We start from the raw sequence: 23,610 nt of genomic DNA on the forward strand, positions 1-23,610 counted from the left end.
CATAACAAATAGTTGGATAGACCCTCAAAATCTCCGGGACGGCTTGCTTAATACGGAATATCCAGCCTAAGAGTTAGGACTCTTATAAATATACGACATTGTTTAGATTGAATGAGAACCCGTATTCGAATTTTTTGTCAAGTCAGATGGATTCTCCCCCCTCATAGTATAAAACCCCTCAGAAGTCTAGGGTCAATGGGACGGGTTTTGGCGGGTCTCCTCCGCACCTTCCCAACTAATTGGGGTGGGCGCGGGTTAATGATTTGATGGGTCGTTGGACGGGAATGGGTTTCAAAAGTGTTATTCGTCGCGGGTTGTGGGGTGGGTGCGGGTATCACATGAGATAAAACTCAGATTTTTTGCCACTACATACAAAACAAAAAGCCCAACCCGTTATTTGAGTGTTGTTGTATACTTGTGATAACAGAAAGCCCAATCTGTTATCTGAGTGTTATTGTATACTTGTAATTGCTGTTTAACCTCTCTTTATGTTTTGCCACTTGCCCACTACATACAAAACAAAATGAGGTTCTTTGTTTGAAATTTGTTGCTGGACTTACAAGGATTTGCTGTGTGTTCTTATATTTAAGTATGCAGAGTTGAGCTATATCGTAACAATGTCAAAAGAATTTTACAGTAATGAGTAATGACTAATGAAAATATGAAGGTTCTTCTACTACAATTTTGTCTGATTTTGAGAGTCCAGATGAAACGCAACCAGACCCTTCATTGTGCTTGTCACCGGTACTAGATGTTAGACCATTTTTTGCGGAAATTTATTATACGAGATTAGTATGTTTTAGAAAACCCATTTAGGGTTTTTGTAACGTGTACCCAAAGGTTTATATTTAATATTTACATTGTTTTTGCAAGAATTATACTCTAAATATGGTAATTATGAGTTCATACCTCAATTTATCATGAGATATTTTCGCAAAAATTTCTTTAATTAACATCTTAACATGTGTCTTTTGGGCACACATTAGAAAAACCCATCTAAAATTTATTTTGTGAAGAGATAGGTAATTTGGTAGGTTACGGATCCCGCAGGACTGGAACGGGTTTGAAAAGTTCAACCCGTTGCAGGTTGTGGGGCGGGTGTGGATTCACATTATAATTTGCGGATACGGGTTACCCCTCCTCCTCACCCACCTAGCCCCATTAACATTCTAAGCAAAACCCTAAAAATAAAAATAAAAAGAAATTAGAGCCGAGTTGAGAACGGAGACGGAGATGGAGATGGAGATGTACAGAGCGGAAGGAGAAAAAGTACAATCCAGGTATGTCCTTTGATCTATATCTTATATATGAATCTCTGTTTTTTTTTTTTTTTTTTTTTTTTTCCTTGTAGTATACAATCAGTTCTCTGTGACTTATAATAAACTGCATGGTTTAATTGTAGCCTAAGCATCCTGGATTTTAAATCGGATTTGGATTTAGATGAGGACGATATGGATGGTGTTGAAGTTGAACCATATATATACCACCATCTACGTGTTTTACCACTTGTTGAAATCTTCAAGATCAGCGTACGTTCCATCTTTCCTGGTCGATTCCGAGTTTACGGCGATATTAAGGTCATTGATAAGCATGATCATTATTCCTTTTCTATCTACCACCGCTCTGAATCCGACCCGCAGTTTTTAGTTTCCGGTGATAACTTGTCGTTAACCACTGGAAACAACCTGGATAAAAATAATGCTATTATTATATCATCTGCGGATAATAATAATAATAATGTCTTTCTTCAAGTCGACCTTGTTGCCTTCTCTGACCGCTTTGCAGCATCTAACAAATCATGGATTACATTGGATAGAACGTTAACCCACGGTAAAAAAGATGGATGGGATGAAGAATATTGCTCTAAGACGGCTAGTTCACGCGAAAAGGGAAACGCCTTTAATTTGCAAGTCGACTATGCCATTTACCCATATGCAGTTACTGCAATTGTAAATATCTTATTCTTCAGCAAAGACGATGATTTCGACAGTCTTGAATCAAAACCGGAGGATGACTATTATCCTGATACAGGAGACGATATAACCGACTACACGAAAAATGACTTTGTCGGTTGTGTTAACTTATATGGGTCTGTAACATCTGTTTCTAGCAATAATGGTGAATCGCAAAGGACGACTTCGCTTTTTAGTAAGCAGATTGAAAATTATGTAAATGTTCGATCTGGGAGTTTTATCAATCTTGATAGATCGGTGGTGGTTGTCCCCGCTTATTCATCACTACAAATTGAAACCTCCTTATTTGATGCTGAAAACAGATCAGTACTTGCTGAGGGCAGGGTTGAATTCCGACCCCGAGACTTGGCCACTGCTTTTGCTTTTAAGAAGGATATTATCGGGATAAATGGACGCATACGTGTTCAAGTTGTTTGGAATAGTCCATATTATCAACTTTGCAGAACGAACGACGACACTGGGGATATGTTGGAGACTACCTTGGATAGTAGTAGTGATGAGGCTCCCTTTAAAAGGCACAAGGTACGTCAAGGGGCCGGCCTTTTCCATCTTCCATTAGTTTCACAAGCTGAAGACGGGAAAGTGTTTATCTCACAAAATGCAAACAGATAGTGCAAGCAGGGAATGGATACCCCCACCTGCCCTCCCACTTGCATTTTGTGAGAGGGCCACTGTCCGTCTTCAGCTTGTGACGGATAGTGGCCTTCTTCAATGAGACGGACTGTTTAGTACACTTGCCCTCCCACTTGCATTTTGTGGGTCGCTATCCGTCTTCGGCTTGTGACGGATAATGGTCTCCTTCAGTGAGACGGACTTTTCAACCCAACTGCCCTCCCACTAACATTTTGTGAGAGGGCCACTATCCGTCTTCAGCTTGTGACGGATAGTGGCCGTCTTCCCACTTACATTTTGTGAGAGGGCCACTATCCGTCTTAAGCTTGTGACGGATAGTAGCCGTCTTCAATGAAACGAATTGTTCAACCCACTTGCCTTCCCACTTACATTTTGTGAGAGGACCACTATCCGTCTTCTGTGACGGATAGTGGCCGTCTTCAATGAGACGAACTGTTCAACCCAAATGTTGTTTCATTAGTTTCTTGATATTTTGTGTGTTTTTTGCCCAGGTAGAGTCTGACGAATGGGTCTTGCCTTGGCAACCGTCTGACTGGTACGTAGACCGACCTCACTCATTTTTTCTTAGTGATCGATGGTAATATGTTTTAAGGATCATGTGGCTGGTGAACTAATTTTCCTTTTAATGTATGTATCAGGGTCCTTCCTTCTAACTCTATGACGGACTGTTTGTTAGAGGTGTATTCTGTAGTGGTTTATAGCAAAGAAAAGCCTTTCAAGTTCTACGGCTCGGTTCATGCCACAACTGGCTGGTCCTCAGAATGCATCCTCAGTATAGATAAATCCAGCCCTTTACTGTGTGATAAATCAGGCATGCCTCTAATAGGTCGAGGCGCTAGGGTGGATAGTTTCTCCGTGCTGGATTATCGTCACTTGGGTTTATTTGTAGATTTCAGGGATGTTAGTAGCGGAAAAGTTATCAGCCACGGCTATGTTTCAACTGGGCCTCTGAATATAGATTCAGTCGCCAAAAGGCGCGTTTGCAGCGTTGTTCGAGGACAGCAAGGTTTTGCCGCAGTACATTACTCAATCTTCCCGACAGCAGTATGCGCTCAAGTGAACATTAAACTAATCAGTAAATGTGTGTCAGGCGTAATTAAAGGGGTAATTTCCGCTGTATATGGTAATTTCGAGCCTGGAAGGTGTTACCAGGACGAGTTGTTCACGAATTTCCTTTTCTACGATAAAGATGACGAGTGTGCGAAAGTAAATTACTGTAATTCCACCGTGCCATTGCTGAAACATCTTATATCCATGCCTATAGACTCATTTCTAATCATTAAAGCCGATATCAGGGTTTCACATCCCGACTCTGATAATCTGTCATCCCAAGGCCGTAAATCTATAAAGGGCAAAGCGAAATTCTTGAAGAATGAAGATTCTCCTCGGAAAATAGGCGAACATGATGATTGCTACCTCGATGTCACCGTTAACTACCATATAACTTAAGGAGTTTATATTTTATCGTGCGAGGATATCAAATAATATTTTATCGGTTAGAACAATTTATGTTTTCGTAATTCCAATTTCATCTGTCCCTCGCCTTTTTTCTTGGTACTACATAAGTAACTTCCTTTTGAATGCCAAATCATAGTTGGGAATGATTATAGGTTTTATTTTGCTTATAATTTAATTTGATCTCCGGAATTGTTTCCGTCTCGGTCTACCTCCACAGCTCCACTCAATCGAGAAGCTACAAAGCTAGGCATACCATAGAGACTAGCTTGAACATGAAGAAACTAATGAGGACCATAACTGTAAACGGAAGTTTCATCAGATGTATCAAATTCTTGTATATAGTCAGTACATCAAAACTCTGCATTCTTTTAGGTCGGTAAAACCAGTCCGACCCGCAATCTGGTGCTGACGGGTTTCAAACCCATATTATGATTAATGAGTACCACCCTTGACAACTTTACCGAGTAAGCTTGTTGACATTAATTATATCCTTATATGGTGCTAACAAGTTTCAAACCCATATTATGACTAATGAGTACTATTCCTTGACAGATTTACCAAGTAAGCTTGTTCACATCAATTATATCCATATCTGGTGCTGACGGGTTTCAAACCCATATTATAGTTAATGAGTATCATCCCTTGACAACTTTACCAAGTAAGCTTGTTGACCAATTATATCCATATCGTGAAAAAAACATATTGGCTTTCCATATTGATCCCAAATTTTCATTTAAGAGGGATATAACCATCTTAACCCCTTAAGAAGACGGGTCAAATCTTATCTATATTAATACAAAAGACAATACTCAATCCTCGGCGCGCCACGTCATTAATGCAACTTTTTTTTTTTTTTGGAAATTCATGTTATGGTGGGACCCGTTAGTGTGCAATGCATTTATTTCTTCAGATTTCCGTCTTTTCAAACATGCGATAAATTCTATCTTGCAACAAATTCTATGAAATAATATTATGAAAAAATTCTATGAATTAATATTATGAAATAATTTTATACATTCCGTGTAAATAAAATTAATAACATATACGCAGAATGAATTACAAATGGGAGTAAATGAAATTGAATTACATAATTTTTAAAACAAAATTAAATAATAATAAAACGGAAAATTCACATGGTACCCTCGAACTTTGCCATTTTTGCACATGGTACCCAACTTTTTAAGTTTGTGTACATTATACCCTCCATGTTTGGTTTTCATGCACAACATATCCTTTTTTTCGCTATAAAAAAACTCAATTGCGCATAACTCCTAGATCGGAATTCAGAATCGGCCAATTTTTTTTCCTTAAATGATTATCTCATCATAATCTACGATTTGAGAAAAAAAAATTACCGACCGACATTTTATAGGGTTTTTTGAACGAAAATCTCAAATCAAACGTATCTTCAATCTTAAATTTCCGAATGACCATTTTTGTTTTATCAATTTATAGATCTCGAAGAGTTAATCAATTTTGGGAAAACAATTAGTCAATTTTGATTTTTGGTCTATAATTTATGCTCAATTGAAAATTTTAAAAACGATAAAAAGGGCATGTTGTGCTTGAAAATCAAATTTCAAGGATATTATGTGCACAAAATTAAAAAGTTGGGTACCACGTGAAAAATGGCAAAGTTCGAGGGTACCACATGAATTTTCCGATAATAAAATTACATAATTACGAGAAGGAATTACATTTATATACGGGATACAACATAAAACGCAAATGAATTACATACATAATTTTTTAAAACTACATGGTACAATAATTTTTGTTTAAAAAATAATTCTTGACGGAGTATTTACTTGGAGTATAAAATATTCATGTATTTTGGTTAATATTATTGTACCATGCAGCAACAACATCACATAATTTTTTAAAACTACATGGTAAAAAATTTTTTGTTTAAAAAATCAATCATGACAGAGTATTTACTTGGAATATAAAACTCGGCAACTTAACTATCAGCCGCGCACACCGAAAATGGTAGGTGACAATGATAGGCAACCGAGTTAATTTAGTCTTCAACTAGCATTTAAAGCAAATTTTAATTTTTTTTTACTCTAAAAAAACAAATAAATTTTAATTTAATTTACAAGTGATTAAAAATTTTTTAAGAAATTTTTTTAAATTTTTTTTTTAATAAATAATTCACAATTGTTGTAATAAATATTTTTTTAGTAATAACAACACGATAAGTTAACAGTCGAAAAACTTTAAAATATGTTGTTTTTAGAAATGCAAAAACAAATATACATCCAAAAACATTAATACTGGCCCAAATACATACCCGTGCAATTTTGCACGGGTTTAAAACTATATTATACATAAGACAAAAATAATTATTATTTCATATTATTTGCACATATTTTAATTATGATTAAAAAAATAGAAAAAACATACAAATATTAATAGATAGTATAGTATTTGCTCATTATTAAACTGGGTTTGATGTCAAATTAGGTGCGAAAAATATGGTGTATTTCTAATTTCAATTCTAAGTATATTATTTGTCCCACATTGAATGTAGGTGTGATGAATATATTACCTGTAGATAGTTGAATTGTCTCACATAAAAAGATCATCATAAGGTGGGGTGATCTCATAATTATAAATAAGAGTATCATTTAAGTTATGTATCAATCCAAAATCTTTCGAGTATTATACGTCTACACATACAAATATTAAGTTTTACAACCATTTTTTTCATTAACAAGTGTTTTATCTTTCATTTTATTTTATTTTAAAAAATATTTTAATCACAACCAATAAATACTAGACATGTCACACCGGGTGTCAAACTAATTACGCCCTCCATTCAATTCCACTTTGCATATACTACCTCCAATTCAATCCAAACTACTCATTCACTTTTTAAAGTCAACTTTGTTAAATATTGACCTCAATTATACAAAGCCAAATTTTAAATTTGTTTACCTAAAATTTACGTATTTACGTTTGTTATAAAAAGAGGTTTCGAAAAATTATAATTTCGACCAAAAAACAATATATATAAATGAAGAAAAACATGGTCAAAGTGTCGTCTCGTAGACTGTGAAAAGTCAAATGAGTAGTTTGGATTGGATTGGAGGTAGTATTATTTATGCACAAATATTAAGAAAACTATATTATACTCCATTCTATTCTAAATAACTCTCCCTAATTCTTTTTTCGTCTATTCACAATACTCTTCTATTTCCTTATTTGACAAACTTTTATACTTATTTTAATCACCCACCATACAATAATACCCCACAATACTCATACTTAATCTTATTTTAAATTTTTAATTATATAATCACCTTACCCCATAACAATACTTATTTTAATCACCTTACCCCACAACAATACTTATTTTAATCACACAATACATTCTCTCCCTCCAATCTCCTACCTCACTACAATAATTTACCATATAATACTCCTTTCCCTTAATTTCCGTGCCCTCCATAAAAGGGGAGGGTTATTAAGAATAGGAGGGAGTAGTATTAACAACAAATGGATATAAAGTGTGATAATTTTGTGTAATGTGTAATTTGTGTGCCTTAATAGTGAAATTATAGTATTATATTAATAAAAGTACAACAAATAAGAAAATGTGCAATGTGGAGTCGAATGGATGGAAAAGGAATATATGTAAGAAAGATCCACGATGGTAGTTTTTAGTTCTTTCTTAACTTACTTTTCGCACATAAGATTTTATTTCTACAATATTTTTAAGCTACAAACTACTACAATGGTAAGCTACTAGCTTAGTGTTGTGACTTAATGCACCATATGTCAACTACCTTCCACAACACTCTTTTAATTAATACATTTATTTATTTTAATTGGTAGATTTTTTCTTGTGGGCCCATTTGAGCTACTAGCTTCATGGAGCTATTAACTCAATTTAAGCTAAGATACGTATAAAGTCTTTTAAATGGTTAAGCAAAGTAGGCAAAACTTTTTATTTGCGAGTAAGTCATGTTTTTCGCTTAACCATTGAGATCTTTCAATGTGGAGTTGAATGGAGAGAGTAGATGACTAGTGTTTTTAATATTCCCCGCGTATTTATTTAATGGCTCCACCTCCACCCAATTTTCCCCGGTCACATTTCTACTCCATCATCTTTTCTCCCCAATTAAAAAAAATGGAGCGATATCTCCACCGCACCCAAATCATAACAAACCACCTCACCGCTACCACCGCACCACCCACCGCCGCCGCTATCACCGCCGCCGCGTGCATCTCATATATCTCGCCAGACCTAACCGAACCACCGTCATCTTTCGACACCGCCGAAATGCGCGCCCTCCTCGACGCGCACAACCTCGTTGACCGCGACTGGCTATACAACCTCATCATCAAAAGCTCCGATAATCTCTTCAACGCCGCCGCACGCGGTGGTCGTACTTTCGTGTCGCCGGACTATAACAGGTCAATGGAGCAACAACGCGAGATTACGATGAAGAGGATTGAGTATTTGCGTGATCGCGGAGTGTTTAAGAATTGGCTTACTAGTGATACGGTTGAGGATGAGTTGAGGAAGATGGCGTTGAATGAGATTTTTGCGGTTTATGATCATTCTCTTGCTATTAAGCTTGGTGTTCATTTCTTCCTTTGGTATTTACGTCTCTCCTTTTTTTTAGTTTCGTTCATCCCAATTATTTATTTACCTTTTTTTTGTTCGTCGTGATGATTATTTTATCCATGGCGGACTTTGACGAGTTCTGTTACCGTGTTACGGTCATTTGTTTAGGTGTTAATCAAATTAGTGGACGAAGTTATAAGTGGTTACTTAATGACGAAGCAGGCACCTTCTAAGCGAATGCTATCCACTAAACTTATTATGTTTATTTCAATTTGTATTAAACGGGCTGGGTTACGGTTACACTTGGACAACCACCATAGATATCACTATGCTTTTACAATACGGTTACAACTTACATCTATCGTGACTGATTGTTTTGGAAAATGTTTATAGTAAAAATTACGATGTTTATGATAGGTGCTTAAAAGTAAAAAGAATAACATATACACCCTCTATCAGACTAATGGTAAAATGGTAAAAAATGAGGTTTTTAAGAAAAGAGGGTAAAAGCAGGGGTAAAGAGGGAAAAAAATAGGTGGGGATGTATCATATAATTGTGGATTTAATTGTGGGTTGATAGGTGAGGTATGTAATGACATTTTGGGTAAATATCAAAAGGGTATAAGGCTAACTTGGTAATGTTGTGGGCCAAATAAGGAATGTTACTATTGGTGTGGTACGACCGTATTAAGTAAGTGTTACCATTGGTCTGGTATGTAGGGAGTATTCCGTAATTTATTATGCTATACTTTGACAAATAGTATATTACTCTCTCCAATCCAATCTAAACTACCCACTTGCTTTTGGGTGGTCTTCGAGGCGACACTTTGACCGCATTTTTCTTTCTTTGTATATAATTTTTGTTTTTTGCAAAAAATATAATTTATGAAAGATATTTTCATAATATAACTACTCCCTCCATAACACATCAATGGTAACATTTAGAATTTTGGCACTACTTATGGTCGTAATAAATCTTCGATATTATTCTTAATCTATAAGACAAAATATAGTCATGTGAGATCTTGTTTGATTTATCGTCATGAATGCTATAAGAATATCAAATTTTTATAATTTTTAATAATGTATAACTAAAGATATTACGTTGTAAAACGTGTCTCGACAAGTGTGAAAAAGTCAATTACCATTGGTGTGATATAAAGGGAGTAAATATGTAAATTTTATCGTTCAGAGTTATATTTTTCTGTGGATTAATGGTCAAACCTTTTCAAAATTTGACGTACAAAAAGTAGGTGAGTAGTTTGAATTGGATTAGAGGGAGTATTATATCTTTTGACTAAACGGCCTGCAGAATACTTTGGAGAAATGTCATATTGATTGTATATTACGTGCCTACTTGGTATGGTAGTCAGATTACGTTACCCTTTAAATAACTACTTCATTTGTTCGATAATTTCAATGTTCAAGTTGTATGGGTCTAAGTATCTAGGAGATAGAGTACTAGTAATAATAACCTCATAAATTCGATTGCTGCTCCATACATGGTCGGATGGTCCCCGATTGACAATATGACAAACGTGGTAGCTACACTGCGTTGTTCAACCAATAATAATTATTTTTTTTTTTTTTTTTTTTTTTTTTTTTTTTTTGGGTTTTTAACAGCAACAAATAGCATAGCTTACGAAAAAGCTTCCTGAGTAAGATTAGAGTATATTTTATGTTTTTACTCTGTATGAAAAACTGTGAAACAGGTGAACTCGATTAACGCATCTTACTTTCAGTGTTTTATTCTTATAGTAGGTTGTTTCTAAACTTAATTTTCCTCTAAGCACAATATTTTAGGTATAGTTAAAAACTTCGTTAGTCAACGGATCTGACAATGTTGTTTAACATCAATTTTACGCTGACGAGTTCAAAGTACAGTATAGAGAGACTTGGAAACATCTGCCAAAGCTACATAATGTATTGGAGATTAAAGAATTACTTCTAGTAGAATAGTTTTTTTTATTTGTAGCCAAAGGAATCATTCTTTTTTCTTTTCTTTTATTTGGGTACATAAAAGGACTTGTTTATTTAGTACATCTCCCTGTCAAACTTGAAAGGTAGTTAAATCTGTTGTTCATGGTCACCAACTACATGTTGTACACTTGTACCTACCTCCATCAACATCCATGTATATTAATATTACTAGCAGTATCCATCATTATGTTTTCCCACTTCATCATCATCATCATCATCATCAATATTACTAGCAGTATCCATCATTAATTGTCTTTCAGTTATGGGTTCTTCACCATGTTCCACTTACTCTGATCCCCACCTTGCTGAATCCATAACTTTTGACACCAAAGAAATGAGATCACTTCTTGACATGCACAATGTCGAGGACCGTGATTGGCTCTTTGATTTGATCTCCCAATCTAGTTTGTTTAATCCTAGGAAGGTTGGGAGCAGGGTGTTTGTATCTCCTGACTATGACCAGTCAATGGAACAACAGAGACTTATGACAAGGAAGCGGTTGCGATACTTGATTGATTATGGGGTATTTAAAGGGTGGATTACTGAGAAAGGAGCTGAAATTGAGCTGAAAAAAATTGCTTTTCATGATGTTTTTTCAGTTTATGATCACTCCCTAGCTGTTTTGGTGGGTGCTCAGTACTTCTTGTGGTAAGTTTTTAATATTAATTTCGATTGCATTGGTGGAACGGAGTGTTTTGGTGTTGTGATCATTCCATTTTTTGAGATTCATTGTTGGGTTTTGTGCTCTTTAGTCATCCTGTTTAGTTGTTAGAGCTGAATGTTTGATTCAGAGTGTCTGAACTCAGGAATATTTATAATAGTTGGGAGCCAGTGTGACCAAAGGTCACAGGTTCAAATCTTGGCAACCTCAAAACTCCTCAAAACTCGAAGTGGAAACCCAGCACACGGTACGGCTGTGGTACGGGGGAGCCGGTGCACAACTAACCACTCTTCAAGCCCGACAACGGGCAATTTTTAGATCCAGTGAGATAATACAATAACTGCGTAGCCATCTTTGTCCTTAATAGCCAAACACTGAGGAACTCGAGACTTGATTGTCTGAAATATTTCTAAGTTGGACCTTCGGAATGGAAATGAATGTTGGAACTTGGAATCAAATGTCGTCGTTTCCTTTTTGAAAATCTGACCTTCACAGTCTCACTTTTTTTTATGGGATTAGTAAACACTTTTCGTCGTCATTACCTTTAAAATTTAACCTTGTCTGCGCCTTCTATCTCTTTCTCTGTGTGATGGTTATTTGTTTGATAAAGATGCTTTCCGAGTCTAAATGCTCTGACAGTCTAATGTCTCAAGACACCTGCCTCTCCCATTTTTCTTTGGGCATTGCCATGCTGTTAGGATGTGAGAGCAAGGCCTTGGTGTATATCTTTGCTTTCTTGTTGTTACTGCCTTACTGAGGACTTTCAACTCATTTTGTTGCTTAGTGCAAACATTCAGACTGTGCTACCAAAAGTTGCATTGTCTCTGTACTGGTTATGGAAGGATAAAAAATGCATGTAGCATGCTGTATGTATGGTCGGTTTTCCCGGTTCCAGGGGCTTGCAATTTACCGATCTTTGAATACTATGATCTGGCTCTGCTGTAATTAGTGAACGAGTTTGTTAGTTTATATTACATAATTTCGATCCTGTAATGTTCCATGTTGATTTTATCTTTTGTCATCCTCTTCGATTTTCCAGACAGATGCATTCTGCCAGTGGGGTAGATTGTCAAGCCAAGTTATATCAGTTCACTGTCTGTCACGTTCTTTTTCCATTTGGTTGACTTTACTCGAGTCTTATAGGCCATAGCAAAGCTTAGCTTACATTTTCAAATTTCAAGTGTTAATGGGATTGTCCGTGAAGAATATTCTAGTGATTAAGAGTCAATTGAGGTTGAAAAGGTTGATGAGGGTCTCATTTCAAGGGGGTGTTTGGCCAAGCTTTTTAAGTGCTTTTCTAATTGTAAAAGTAGAAGCAGGGCCAAACACTGTAATTTAGGGAGATAAAAAACTACTTTTGAAAAGTCAGAAGTTAATAAAAAGCTACTAGTAGAAACAGAAGCACCAAATTGATGCTTCTGCTTCTACTTCTCTCAAAAACTTTTAGGATTATGGAAACTAAGAGCCTGTTTGGCTTCGATTCTCAAAAATGAGTTTTTGTTTTTCAAGCTTAGAGCATGTTTGGCCTCGATTCTCAAAAATGAGTTTTTGTTTTTCACGCTTAATTTTTCAAAAGTGTTTTTCAAAAGCAGAAACAACAAATAGTTGCTTCTATTTCTATGGGCAAAAATATGGATTTTTAGATTTTGAGAAATTTTGTTTAACTTTTAGAAAACTATGTGTTTGGCCAAAAAGTGTTTTTGAGTCCAAAAACACTTTTACAAACTAGGCCAAACACACACTTAATTTTTTAAAAGTGTTTTTTAAAAGCAGAAGCAACAAATTGCTGCTTCTATTTCTATGGACAAAAATATGGATTTGTAGTTTTTGAGAATTTTTTGTTTAACTTTTAGAAAAATGATGTGTTTGGCCAAAAAGTGTTTTTGAGTCCAAAAAAACTTTTACAAGCTAGGCCAAACACACACTAAAAAAAAAAAAAAACTAAAAAGCAGTAGTAGGCCAAACACATCAATTTGTTAAGAAACTACTTTTACAAAAGTTAGGTCAAACAACCACAACTTTTTCAAAAAATAGTTTATGAAAAAACTCATTCTAAAAAGTAAAAGTTATTTAACATAAACTAGGCCAAACAGCACCCAAGTTTACCAAAGGATATTGACTATGATGAAATACGATGTACTACATTTGGTTTTTAGGTAATCTTTTGAAACGAATAAGCAAATTTTGAGGGTGTTTGGCCTAACTTTATAAGTGCTTTTTTAAATGAAAAATTAAAAGCTAGGCCAAACACCATGTTTTAGTGATTTAAAAAGCACTTTTAAAAAGCTAAAAAAAATAATAACTACCCTTAGAAGTAGAAGTAGCAAATAGGTGTTTCTACTTCTACTTCTACTTTTACTAGTATTTTCACAAGAATCAAGAATTTATCACATATATCAAAATAACGAAAAACAATTTTTCTAAAACTTTGGCCAAACAATCACAGTTTTTATGAGAAGTAGCTTATGAAAAAACTCCTTTTAAAAAGGAAAAGCTATTTTAGATAAGCAAGGTCAAACACCCCTTTGTCACTCAAGATAGCGTTTATAGAAAAGTGGGATAAGGAGCCTTGAAGACATCAAACTGCTGACACACATTTTTGAAGAACCTAGCCCGCCTTTCTAGTTTTTAGGAAAGATCGCAAAGTTACTACCTGCATGCTGCAAGAAGACATGGGTCATGCTACAAGCTATGTTCTATTACAGCGCTGCTGATTATGTTCATGAATACATGTGCTGTTAATTATATTCATGAACATATTTGTCATATAACTCCTGAAATATCTCAAATTTGGTTAATGTGAGGGATGTGTGTGTTGATGAATCCGTTCTTGTCCAACTTTTCCTTTGCGTCCTCGATGTATACTATCATCATCCCCAAAATTCCTCCTCCTGATAACAAGGGAAAAGATAATTGATTGAAGAAACTAAGTTAAAGCAGATACAAGACTCAGAATATTAGCAGTACTCTTGAGAGTTGAGGGAAACATTTTAAGAAAACAGAACAGCATTCATATCAAATTTATTTTTCATTTCTTGTTAGCCTCAAAAAATCTTACAAAATTGTATCTTGACATGCTTTATTGTGCCATTCCACCTCTCGGTAGGGAATCTAGTAGACATAGAAACTCCTGAGAATTGTATCTCTATATAGAGTAATGTGTCTAAGAAAAACTGAACAGCATACCTATCTTATCTGTAATCCAGCTTTTGAATACCATTTGTGTCATTGTGTGTTATCTTGACACAGTCTATTGCATGCACACACTGGTTCGTTATCAGAAATTTATCTATCATCTGGTGCTATTGAATTTCAGGGGTGGTGCAATTCAGTTTTTTGGCACAAAGCGTCATCATGACAAATGGCTGAAAGTTACCGAGGACTATGGGGTGAAAGGCTGCTTTGCTATGACTGAATTGGGACATGGAAGTAATGTAAGTGGATGCTGTTTGTAAGCTTCTTTTGGTAATCATTGTTGCTGCCACAGTCGGAATTCATTAAGGTGTTGGGGAGATGTTATCCTTCTGTGCAGTTTCTGTTGTCTAACATGTGTCTTCCCAATTTTTCTTTTGCTGATATTAGGTAAGAGGGATCGAAACAATTACTACCTATGATCCTAATACTGAAGAGTTTGTTATTAACACTCCTTGTGAATCAGCTCAGAAGTACTGGATTGGAGGAGCCGCTAATGTATGATCCTTTCATGTGCTTAGGTTTTCAGTTCACTTTAACTATCCGTTTCTTGCTGCTTTTTACCATATGCTTACCTTTGGTTTTGTTATGTTCCCAAGCATGCAACTCATACAATCGTTTTCTCACAACTCAACATTAATGGGAAAGATCAAGGAGTCCATGCATTCATAGCACAAATCAGGGATGAAGATGGAAACGTCTGTCCAAATGTACGTATTGCTGACTGTGGACATAAGATTGGACTCAATGGTGTTGACAATGGGCGAATATGGTAATTAACGATGGTTTTATGATAAATAGCCCTGCTTTTAGTTTATCTAACTGATATCAAATTCTATATTTTGTTGTTTTTGTAGGTTTGATCATCTTCGCATCCCTAGGGAGAATTTATTGAATTCTGTTGCTGATGTTTCCCCTGATGGCCAATACCTCAGTGCAATAGACAATCCAGATCAGGTTCTTCTTTGGCTATTATCTGAAAGTATATTTATTGGCATTTTGTTGCTACTTTATTTCTCTTTTCTAGGCGCCTTTCTGGATAGCGATGTGTATGGGTTTGATATAAACATTTGTCTAATTTAATGTTATGTTGGTATTTCTTGTTCTCAGAGATTTGCTGCTTTCCTTGCGCCATTAACTTCAGGTCGTGTCAACATTGCAGTCAGTGCTCTTTACATAGCAAAGGTAGCTAATGCCATGCCAGTCACTGTGATACTCTTAACTTGATTTTTTTTTTTTTTTTTTTTTGGTGAAACCGAAGGTGCATTTGTTAAAGTTGTTTTTTTTAGACAGGTGGGTTTAGCTACTGCTACAAGGTACTCATTGTCAAGACGGGCTTTCTCTCTCTCACCCAATGAGCCTGAAGTGCTGTTGCTTGATTACCCAAGCCATCAGCGCCGGCTCTTGCCTCTTATTGCAAAGACGTAAGCCATTAGCTTCTTAGTATTTTCAACAGTAGGAAAAAGTTACATATGTCCGACCCCCTTGTCTCATCATAGAAGAGAAACTTTAGGGCAGTGAGTAATGCTGTTGACCAGCTTGAAGCTAAGCGCTCTTAAATTTCTCAACATCACATTACCTTACTGCTCCAAGGGGCTCCTCCAAGTGGGGCTGATCTGGGATGGTTTATAATAGGAATAATTATAATAGTTGGGCCTCAACCATAACCTTAAGGTTTTGGTTGAGTTGGTTCATCTATCATGGTATCGGAGCCAGTGTGACTGAAGGTCACGGGTTCAAATCCTGGGTCACGGGTTCAAATCCTGGCAACCTCAAAACACCTCAAAAACTCGAAGTGGAAACCCAGCACACGGTACGGGAGAGCCGATGCACAACTAACCACTCTTCAAGCCCACACGGTACGGGAGAGCCGGTGCACAACTAACCACTCTTCAAGCCCAACGGAGTGAGGGAGCGTAATAAGAATAATTATAATAGTTGGGCCTCAACCATCACCTTAAGGTTTTGGTTGAGTTGGTTCATCTATCAGTTTAGACTTAACCAAAATGGAATGTTCATTTGCTACTCTAACTTAGTATAGTTGTGCAGTATATATGCAAAACTTGGTAATTTGTTAACATTTTTGTTTTGCATGGCAGATATGCAATGAGTTTTGCAGGTAACTATTTGAAATCAATATATGTGAACCGGACACCTGAAACAAATAAGACTATTCATGTTGTTTCTAGCGCCCTTAAAGCTACTCTAACTTGGCATAACATGCGAACACTTCAGGTCAGCCTCAGTGAAGAGACGGAATTTTTGTATCTTGCTTTTCATGCTAAACTGATTGGTTCTTTAATTTGTTGTATGCAGGAGTGTCGGGAAGCCTGTGGAGGGCAAGGTCTGAAGACTGAAAATCGTGTGGGCCATTTGAAAGGCGAGTATGACGTTCAGTTGACTTTTGAAGGGGACAATAATGTACTCATGCAGCAGGTAGACGTTTTGTCACATCTGATTTTCTTACTGAATTGTTCTGCTATGTTATGAGCGTATCTCTCGTACCGGGAAATTTTCCCAAAAATCTGAAAGGACTGGCAACAGTTATTCTTGAACCAACCTTGTTGTAAGTTTGTTTTTTTAATAAAAAATGCTTATGCTGTCAGTATAAATATCAATTATGTTGTTTCTCATATTATCACTGGGGCCTAGTTACTTAACTGAAGGTCTGAAGTGCATGTGTTATGTATCTAAAGGTGAGCAAAGCCCTATTTGGGGAGTGTATGGCATCTCAAAGATTGAAACGACCATTTAAAGGATTGTGGCTAGAGCACATGAACGGTCCTAGCCCTCTGATTCCGTCTCAGCTGACAAGTTCTGATTTAAGAAATTGCCAATTTCAGGTACTTGTTCGAGTGACATTAAAGTTGTCTTCCTTTGATCAATTAATAAAATCGCGACAACTTATGCCCTGTGTTTTCTGGTTCAGACTGATATATTCTACCTAAGAGAGAGAGATCTGCTAAATCGTTTTGTAGCAGAAGTTTCAGCACAACAAAAACAAGGGAGAAGTAAAGAGCAAGCTTTTGTTTTGGTGAGTTTCTCAGCTATCTTTGCTTCTTTTTCTGTGTGTCGTTTGCCATTTTTATGTGTGGACGGACAATTAGGCGTTTGACTTAAAAACTGAATTTCCTCGACCGTGTACTAATGAAGAGATTTCTTGTTTTCATCATCAGACTTATCAGCTGGCAGAAGACTTGGGCAGAGCTTTTGCCGACAAGGCAATTTTGCTCACCTCTCTCGAGGCTGAATCTAATGTTACTGCTCGACCCCTCAAGGTAAACAACTGGATTATGTTTATTAAGGTTGTTTTCTTATCATGTGGCAAATCTTTTTTTCTTTTTTTCCCTTAAACTTTGGTTTTACTCGAGTAATTATTGGGTAAGGCCTCCTCCAGTCCAAGGCTTCAACAGAGTTCAGACATGTTAAGTCACAAATTCCTCGACTATTATGAAGTAGAGTAGTAGACACACCGAAGAGAGGAGTCTCTGTGCTGTTTCACCCTTAAATTTATGATTGCAGACACATAGATGCTTGTTTTGAAAGTCAAACGCCCTTCTAATATACACTGAAATTTTCCGCGCAATTTTCTAAAGTGGCTGCTCTTCTTTTATTGTAATTTGTAAAGTAACAATCATTCAGAGCCATTTTCCACTCCATTTTCATAATGAGTTATTAGGGAACACTGGATTATAGCTACATCCGACTCCCCTTACTCAGGTATTTGTATAGAAGTAGATTATCAGATTAATCCAGTTACATGGGCTATTATTAAATACATGAACATATAATTGAGCGTGATTAAGTATTCAATTTAACTTGCAGGAAGTCTTGGGCTTACTGCGAACATTATATGCTTTAATCGTATTGGAAGAAGACGTGTCATTCCTCCGATATGGATACTTAACTGTTGAAAATGCCGCTGTTGTGAGGCAAGAAGTGATTAAGCTTTGCAGTGAACTGCGGCCACACGCTCTGGCATTGGTTAGCTCTTTCGGCATTCCAGACGCTTTCCTGAGCCCTTTGGCATTTGATTGGGTTGATGCAAATGCATGGTCCTCTGTTCAAAGCTAATGAAGCTTGGTACAACCGTACAAATGTGTGACACTATAATTTGTTGTATTTTATGTTTTTTGCTGCCTAATAAGTATAGCTCTTACACGAATGTACTCTCAATCTCATTTATATTGTCCCGGCCTGTCTTTAATACTAAACTTCGACCTCCAATTTTTTCAACTTATTGATTGAAATAGTTATTTTTCAAATCAAAAATAATAAATTTAACATTGTTATATATTTGTAAAAACAAGTCGAAAGGGACAATATAAACGGATTGAAATATAGAAGTAATATGTTGTAGAACTTTCATTTATATTATGAGTTTTTTGAACGTGTGCCTAAGAGTAGAGATCATCTGTCTTACTTTTATGTCTCATCTTGTGTCTCATTCCCTTAAGATCTTGACATGTCACAATTGAAATAATAAAAATGGTAATATTATATATCAAAGTGCTAATGTGTCATTAGGAGAAGTAATGAGACACAAGATGGGACATGAAATGGGACAGATGATCTGTTCTGGTGCCTTAAGGGCACACATTAAAAAGCCATAAAAGGAAAGATTATCGTGATAATTTCAAACCTAATATTTATTAATTGATATTCAAACCTTATTTTTATCAAATATTCGAATCTCCAAATATGGACAATTTATATTATCACGTATTGAACACTTAATTACGCCCAATTATATGTTCATGTATTTAATGATAGTCCATGTTATTACGAACCGTGCATTTTTTGCACGGGTGTAAAACTAGTTAATAGTAAATGCTACTTTGTAGTTAATAGTAAATGCTGTCAATCAGATTAATCATGATGTATAGAAGTAGATTATGAGATTGGATATATTGTCTACAAAATGTTAAAAAGGACGTGGGTTAGTCTTAGGGGCCCTACATTATCAGGAAAAAAAAAGTTTTTAAAACCTGAACTTTCAACTACAGAGCGACACATCAACTCTGGTTGTTTGTTTAATAGAAAAAAGTCGAATGATATTCAATACCATGCAAATGTTCCATACAAACATCAATAGACTTAGTGAAAATTGTTAATAACAACCTAGTATTTGTCGTATTTTACAACTTACCACCCTGTATTCTGTTTATTACAATTTACCACCTATATTACACCGTATATATCCGTTCTACCACCGTATTTCATCCCCGAGCAACATTTTACTTAAATCCCGACTAATAAACTATAAAATGACTAAAAGACCCTTAGTTTAATTCCCTAGAAGACATACGGAGTATACTACTACCTACACAAAATTCATCACCATCATCAATGATTCAATTCATCAAATTTCCAGAATATCCCACCACCATCAACAACAATAAACTCAAAGCAATGTCCAACCACCATCAACAACAACACACTCAAAGCAAAGCTCACCATCGCCACCTTACACATGTCCCACCATTTACTCACCACCGCCACTTACCACCACCTCACTACTCACCCGAAACATCATTCATTACACGACCCTCTGCACTGTCGACCCAGACCCACCATTTCATCCCACCCCTGGACTTGTCACCATTTCAACCCACGAAATGTCCAGATCTAGGATTTTCATTGAGTTATGGATCAATAATCCTTTAGAGGAATTGGTTTTTTTTTTTTGGGATTTGTGGATTGTGGTGGTTTTGAAGATGGGGTGGAGGATTAGTCGACTAATGAGGTGAAGTGACCAAAGAGGAGGTTCGCCGTGGAGAGGCGACAATCCAACGTCGGTGGTAGGTGCAAGGTTGACAATCCGACAGTCCCGACGCCAACAGGAGGTTCGTGGTGACTTGTATGGGTTGTGGCCTTGTGGGGGCGGGTGACACATTAGAGTCAGCGGGTGTTGTGTAAGTTGGTCGAGGTGGTTTTGTGGCGGTGAAGATCGAAGGTGGTGAGTTAGGAAGGAGAGGAAAGAGGTGGCAGATGAAGGAGGTAGAGTTTGTGGGGGAAAGGATGGTGGCATTTTAACTTTTATTTAATTATATCGCGTATTGTTTATATTAACGAGTCGGAATTTCAGTAAAATGATGATTCAGGAATGAGATACGGTGGTAAATCGGATATATACGGTGTAATATAGGTGGTAAGTTGTAATAAACAGAATACATGGTGGTAATTTGTAAAATACGACAAATACTGGGTGGTTATTAACAATTTTCACGACTTATTATAAACATGGCTGGAACACAAAATGAAACAGAGAATTCAAGTTGTCATGTCCTCACTTCCTCGTCAAAGTCAGTCGCCAAAACTTCCAGGGGAACGAGTAATTGCCTTGACTCAGCGCCTCACACATCGCCGCATATCCCACAACTTAACCAGCCGATGCCAACTGAACATCAATATCCTCCCAATGTTTATGACGAAGTCAGTCAAACACAAACCTCCCGAAATCAAATCCCATGCTGGAGGACGGACGAGAGCTATGCAGGTGATATATCAGATTGAAAACCAAACATTTTTCATAAGAAGATTACGCAATTAGTGAAGGGCAAACATCCAGATTGAAAACCAAACATTCTTTTCAACGAGTATCAATAACCAATATAGAGGTTTTCAAGGGCGGTTAAGTGCATCATCTCCTTGGGCAGATTTCGCAGGGTGCGAAAATACTTCAACTCGAGGGAACGGAGATTCTGATGTAGGAAGCTCCAAGGCATGTCACGTAAGTCCAATTCAGCATCTATATCTACAAGTGAAAGCGACTCGAGGGCAGTGAGATGCTCTAACGCTCCTAAAACACTTGTCAATCCTCTAGAATTGTTTCCAAAAGTTTCCAAAATAAGAAAGGGAAAAAAAACCCGAATAATCCGTTTTAGAAAATAGGGAAAAAACTATAAAATAGGAGGGAGTATAATATAATTTTGATCTCCAGAATTGTTTCCGTCTCGGTCTACCTCCACTCAATCGAGAAGCTACAAAGCTAGGCATACCATGGAGACTAGCTTGAACATGGAGAAACTAATGAGGACCATAACTGTAAATGGAAGTTTCATCAGATGTATCAAAATTCTTGCATATAATCAGTACATCAAAACTGTACATTTTTTTTAGGTCCGTAAAGCCAGTCCGACGTGTAATCTGGTGCTGACGGGTTTCAAACCCATATTACATTAATGAGTATCATCCCTTGACAACTTTACCAAGTAAGCTTGTTGACATCAATTATATCTATATCTGGTGCTGACCGGTTTCAAACCCATATTATGGTTAATGAGTACCATCCCCTTTTTTTTTTTATTAAAAGGCGGGGTAAACCCCGAGACCTACAGCGAGTAGGGTCCCAAACAAGTTTACAAAACGAAAAACAACACAAAAAAACAAATAAAAAACTTAGCAATTGTCCGCATCAAAACTCAAGTCGCGGAGTCGTCCTTTGCCCTATCCTTTTCTCCTTCCATGTTCTAAATATTTTCCAATTGTTCAACCATTCTTCTAAGGTATAAGATAAATCTTCTTTCCACGATTTGCACCACAACCCAACTCTTAAAAACAGCTTGTCTACAATACACGGCCAGTTAGGAGTTTTGTTCTCGAAAAACGCTTCGTTTCGCAATTCCCAAATAATAGTAACTATAGCAATGAAGAATACGTCCCAAAGTCGTTTCTCAAACCCGACAAAGTGAGAGTCACACCATATCAGAAAAGCATCATCAATCCCACCGGGACAAATCCATGCCATATCCCAAGCCTCACAAATACTCGTCCATAGCTCCCAAGAATACCTACAATGCAAAAACAGGTGTTTGGCGGTCTCCAATTCTTCACCACAAAAAGTACACATTGTCTCCTCCCAAGCCATTTCTTTCCACTTAAGCATCCTATCCTTAGTGTTCACCTTATTCCATAATATTGCCCAAAGAATTATCTCATACTTTGGTGGTGCAAGTCCTTTCCAAAGATGGCTGAACCAAGGCTTATGCTCTGCTCCATTGTATTTCAAGTTATAGAAGGCGTCAACAAAAGTTTTAGCCGTGTAGCATTCTGACTTGTCAAAAGCCCAGATATGGCAATCATTTTTATCCCTTAAAGGTTTGTAGCCCTCAATCATCAAATTTAAATGGTCTAGTAGTGATAATTCCCATTGAAATAATCTTCTTCGCCATTGAAGCCGCGGACCCAATCATCGCCTTGCAGTACCCATTTCACCACACACTTATTTTTCTCGAGTCGACACATTAAAAAGTCTCGGAAACCCTTCTTTGAGAGTTACTTGCCAATCCAAAGATCCTCCCAAAACCCGACCGTATTACCTTTTCCAATTTTTATCCTGATACCCTGCTTTGTGACTTTTCCAATGTCCGTATCCCAATCACTGACAGAGCATATCGATTTCCATAGGCCAAACTTAGCCACCTTTTCTTCACTTCTAAACATTCCTTCGGGGTTGAGTTCGTGAATTGAACAAATAATTCTCTTCCAAAGCGCCTTATGTTCCACAGAAAATCGCCACCACCACTTGAAGAGCATACTTGCGTTTTTAATCTGTAAGTCACCCACCCCTAGGCCACCCATCGCCTTTGGCGATTGGATAATATTCCAGTTCATCAAGGGAACAACATCACGCCCATTGTTTCTTCCCCAATAAAACTTTCTTTGCAAACTGATAATCTTTTTCAAGACGCCTTTAGGAATCTTAAACATAGACGTATAAAAGAGAGGCGAGTTCGGGACGGATTTAATGAGGACCACTCTTCCAGCTTTTGAGATTAGCCCCGTCTTCCAACGAGCCGACCTTCTCCTTATATATTCCACCACCGAATCCTGTGTCGAGAGTTTATTCGGGTTAGAACCCGGAGGAATACCCAAATATTTCACAGGTAGTTGTACTACTTGAATGTTGACTTCCGAGCATTTGATTCTCCCCACTCGCCGACACTTTCCTAGTATTACAAGAGCAGATTTCTTAAAATTAATAGTGAGTCCAAGAGAGAGCGAAAGTTGTCAAGAAGTCTCTTGATATTTGTCAAGATTTTGAGAAGTAAAGGGACGAATATAAGAGTATCGTCTCGCAAATTGTAAGTGACTTAAAACAACCTTGTCCTTACCCACTTCTAAACCTTGAATTA

General features: G+C 36.8%; 3 protein-coding genes across 5 annotated transcripts; 2 read left to right on the forward strand and 1 right to left on the reverse strand.

Moving 5' to 3' along the window:
- Nucleotides 1-1,167: 1,167 nt before the first annotated feature.
- Nucleotides 1,168-4,237, forward strand: LOC141646440 (uncharacterized). The gene is made up of 4 exons (XM_074454327.1): nucleotides 1,168-1,280; nucleotides 1,403-2,495; nucleotides 3,098-3,141; nucleotides 3,245-4,237. Exons 1-4 carry the CDS (start codon nucleotides 1,234-1,236, stop codon nucleotides 4,053-4,055), a joined length of 1,995 nt encoding a protein of 664 aa, XP_074310428.1. The 5' UTR covers nucleotides 1,168-1,233; the 3' UTR covers nucleotides 4,056-4,237.
- A 3,918-nt stretch (nucleotides 4,238-8,155) lies between these two features.
- On the forward strand, nucleotides 8,156-18,872 carry LOC141648374 (acyl-coenzyme A oxidase 3, peroxisomal-like). Of its 3 annotated transcripts, XM_074456980.1 has the most exons (14): nucleotides 8,156-8,300; nucleotides 10,906-11,268; nucleotides 14,598-14,715; nucleotides 14,864-14,971; nucleotides 15,073-15,245; nucleotides 15,331-15,430; nucleotides 15,584-15,658; nucleotides 15,767-15,897; nucleotides 16,573-16,708; nucleotides 16,790-16,909; nucleotides 17,170-17,316; nucleotides 17,403-17,507; nucleotides 17,650-17,751; nucleotides 18,299-18,872. In XM_074456980.1, the coding sequence occupies exons 1-14, from the start codon at nucleotides 8,200-8,202 to the stop codon at nucleotides 18,545-18,547; spliced, it is 2,028 nt and encodes a 675-aa protein (XP_074313081.1). In that variant the 5' UTR covers nucleotides 8,156-8,199; the 3' UTR covers nucleotides 18,548-18,872. The 3 variants fall into 3 exon arrangements, with proteins under 3 accessions (XP_074313081.1, XP_074313079.1, XP_074313080.1); XM_074456978.1 differs by lacking the exon at nucleotides 10,906-11,268 and having other exon boundaries at nucleotides 8,156-8,672; XM_074456979.1 differs by lacking the exon at nucleotides 8,156-8,300 and having other exon boundaries at nucleotides 10,651-11,268.
- A 2,203-nt stretch (nucleotides 18,873-21,075) lies between these two features.
- Nucleotides 21,076-23,185, reverse strand: LOC141649927 (uncharacterized). The gene is made up of 3 exons (XM_074458594.1): nucleotides 22,755-23,185; nucleotides 22,036-22,566; nucleotides 21,076-21,295 (listed from the first exon to the last, which is right to left on the reverse strand). Exons 1-3 carry the CDS (start codon nucleotides 23,183-23,185, stop codon nucleotides 21,076-21,078), a joined length of 1,182 nt encoding a protein of 393 aa, XP_074314695.1.
- Nucleotides 23,186-23,610: the final 425 nt, after the last annotated feature.

This window comes from Silene latifolia, chromosome 3, assembly GCF_048544455.1.
Source record: "Silene latifolia isolate original U9 population chromosome 3, ASM4854445v1, whole genome shotgun sequence".
Lineage (NCBI taxonomy): Eukaryota > Viridiplantae > Streptophyta > Magnoliopsida > Caryophyllales > Caryophyllaceae > Silene > Silene latifolia.